General features: G+C 35.7%; 1 protein-coding gene across 1 annotated transcript; it reads right to left on the bottom strand.

The window, feature by feature from the left end:
* Positions 1-206: 206 nt before the first annotated feature.
* On the bottom strand, positions 207-1,011 carry LOC142174861 (subtilisin-like protease SBT2.5). Its single transcript, XM_075241330.1, has 3 exons — positions 857-1,011; positions 580-727; positions 207-354 (listed from the first exon to the last, which is right to left on the bottom strand). Exons 1-3 carry the CDS (start codon positions 931-933, stop codon positions 292-294), a joined length of 288 nt encoding a protein of 95 aa, XP_075097431.1. The 5' UTR covers positions 934-1,011; the 3' UTR covers positions 207-291.
* Between the last annotated feature and the right edge of the window lie 225 nt (positions 1,012-1,236).

The raw sequence follows: 1,236 nt of genomic DNA, 5'->3' as shown, positions 1-1,236 counted from the left end.
ATTCAATTGTGGAAATTAAATATGCGAGGCGGGAGAGAGCTAGAAAACAGTACCATAAGTTAGCTTAATTAATTAAGAACAAATTAAGATGAGTTTACATATATATAGTTTAGCTCCAAAATATGAAGCATTAAAACTAAAACAATTAATATTTCTTTTCTCATTTTCTTTCTTTTTTATTTTTGGAGGGGGTGGAGGCGGGGGGGGGGGGGGGGGGGGTGGGGGAGTTGGGGGGTTCCATTACTTTTCTCCAAGAATTAATCATTGACAAGAAACAGTCATCGGCCGGAATTATGCAAGCTCTTGATTTTTCTCCACAACCCTCACTTCTGGTGCAGATCTAAGCACATTGGCCTGCAATCATGAAATGCCATTTGTATTAACCAAAAAAAAAAATACTCAAAATTTATGTTGCTTCGACTCTCTAAAAACGTTGCCTTACAACTCTAGAAATACACTACTTTTTGGAGGATCTTACACGCACCTATAATGATATTTTTGAAGAGTCTGAACAACATACCTCAGAATATATAAAAATTTTGAGGAAAGAAGAGGAAGAAACCTATAAATTAAACCAACCTGATCATCAGTGATTTCAACAGCAAAGCCATCAACAATAACCAAAGACAATCTCTTTTTATAGCTGCCTGGCTCAAAGGTATTTGCTAACAACTCATCATGTTTCTTGCTTATGTACAGATCCAGCTCATAGCTTCCCTTCTTTGTTCTATCATTATATAAAACCAAGAATATAACTTCTGATTATTATTAAATTTAGAGACGAATCGAAGATTTAAACCTAACAGGGTTCAAGGTTTTGACTTCTTTGAAAAAGAAGAAGAAGAAGAATACTGACCTTTTGGATAGAAGGCGTTCGTATTCAGGATCATAGTTCATGAAAACAAAGTAAAGCTCAGTCTCTCCACTTGCCATTATCTCCTTCTGCCTTTAGTTTTTCTTTTTCTTCTTATATTTCCGATGAAAATGTGCACGAGGAAATGAAGCTCAATAGGGTGCTATTTATATAGAGTTCATTACTCAAATAATCACTCAACTATCCAAAATTATGGATAGTGGCAAACGGACGAGTCGGGTCAGATATGGTTCAGGCAAAAAAGGGTAATGGAAAACGAATAAATTATCCGACCCGACCCATATTTAATACGAATAAAAAACAGGTTAACCAGCGGATAATATGGGTAACCATATTATCCATGACTTCACTTCTAGGAGAAT

Source organism: Nicotiana tabacum, chromosome 1 (genome assembly GCF_000715075.1).
Source record: "Nicotiana tabacum cultivar K326 chromosome 1, ASM71507v2, whole genome shotgun sequence".
In the NCBI taxonomy this organism is placed as follows: Eukaryota; Viridiplantae; Streptophyta; class Magnoliopsida; order Solanales; family Solanaceae; genus Nicotiana; species Nicotiana tabacum.
The sequence above is the reverse complement of the archived record's forward strand: the minus strand, read 5'-3'. Positions and strand labels throughout refer to the sequence as shown.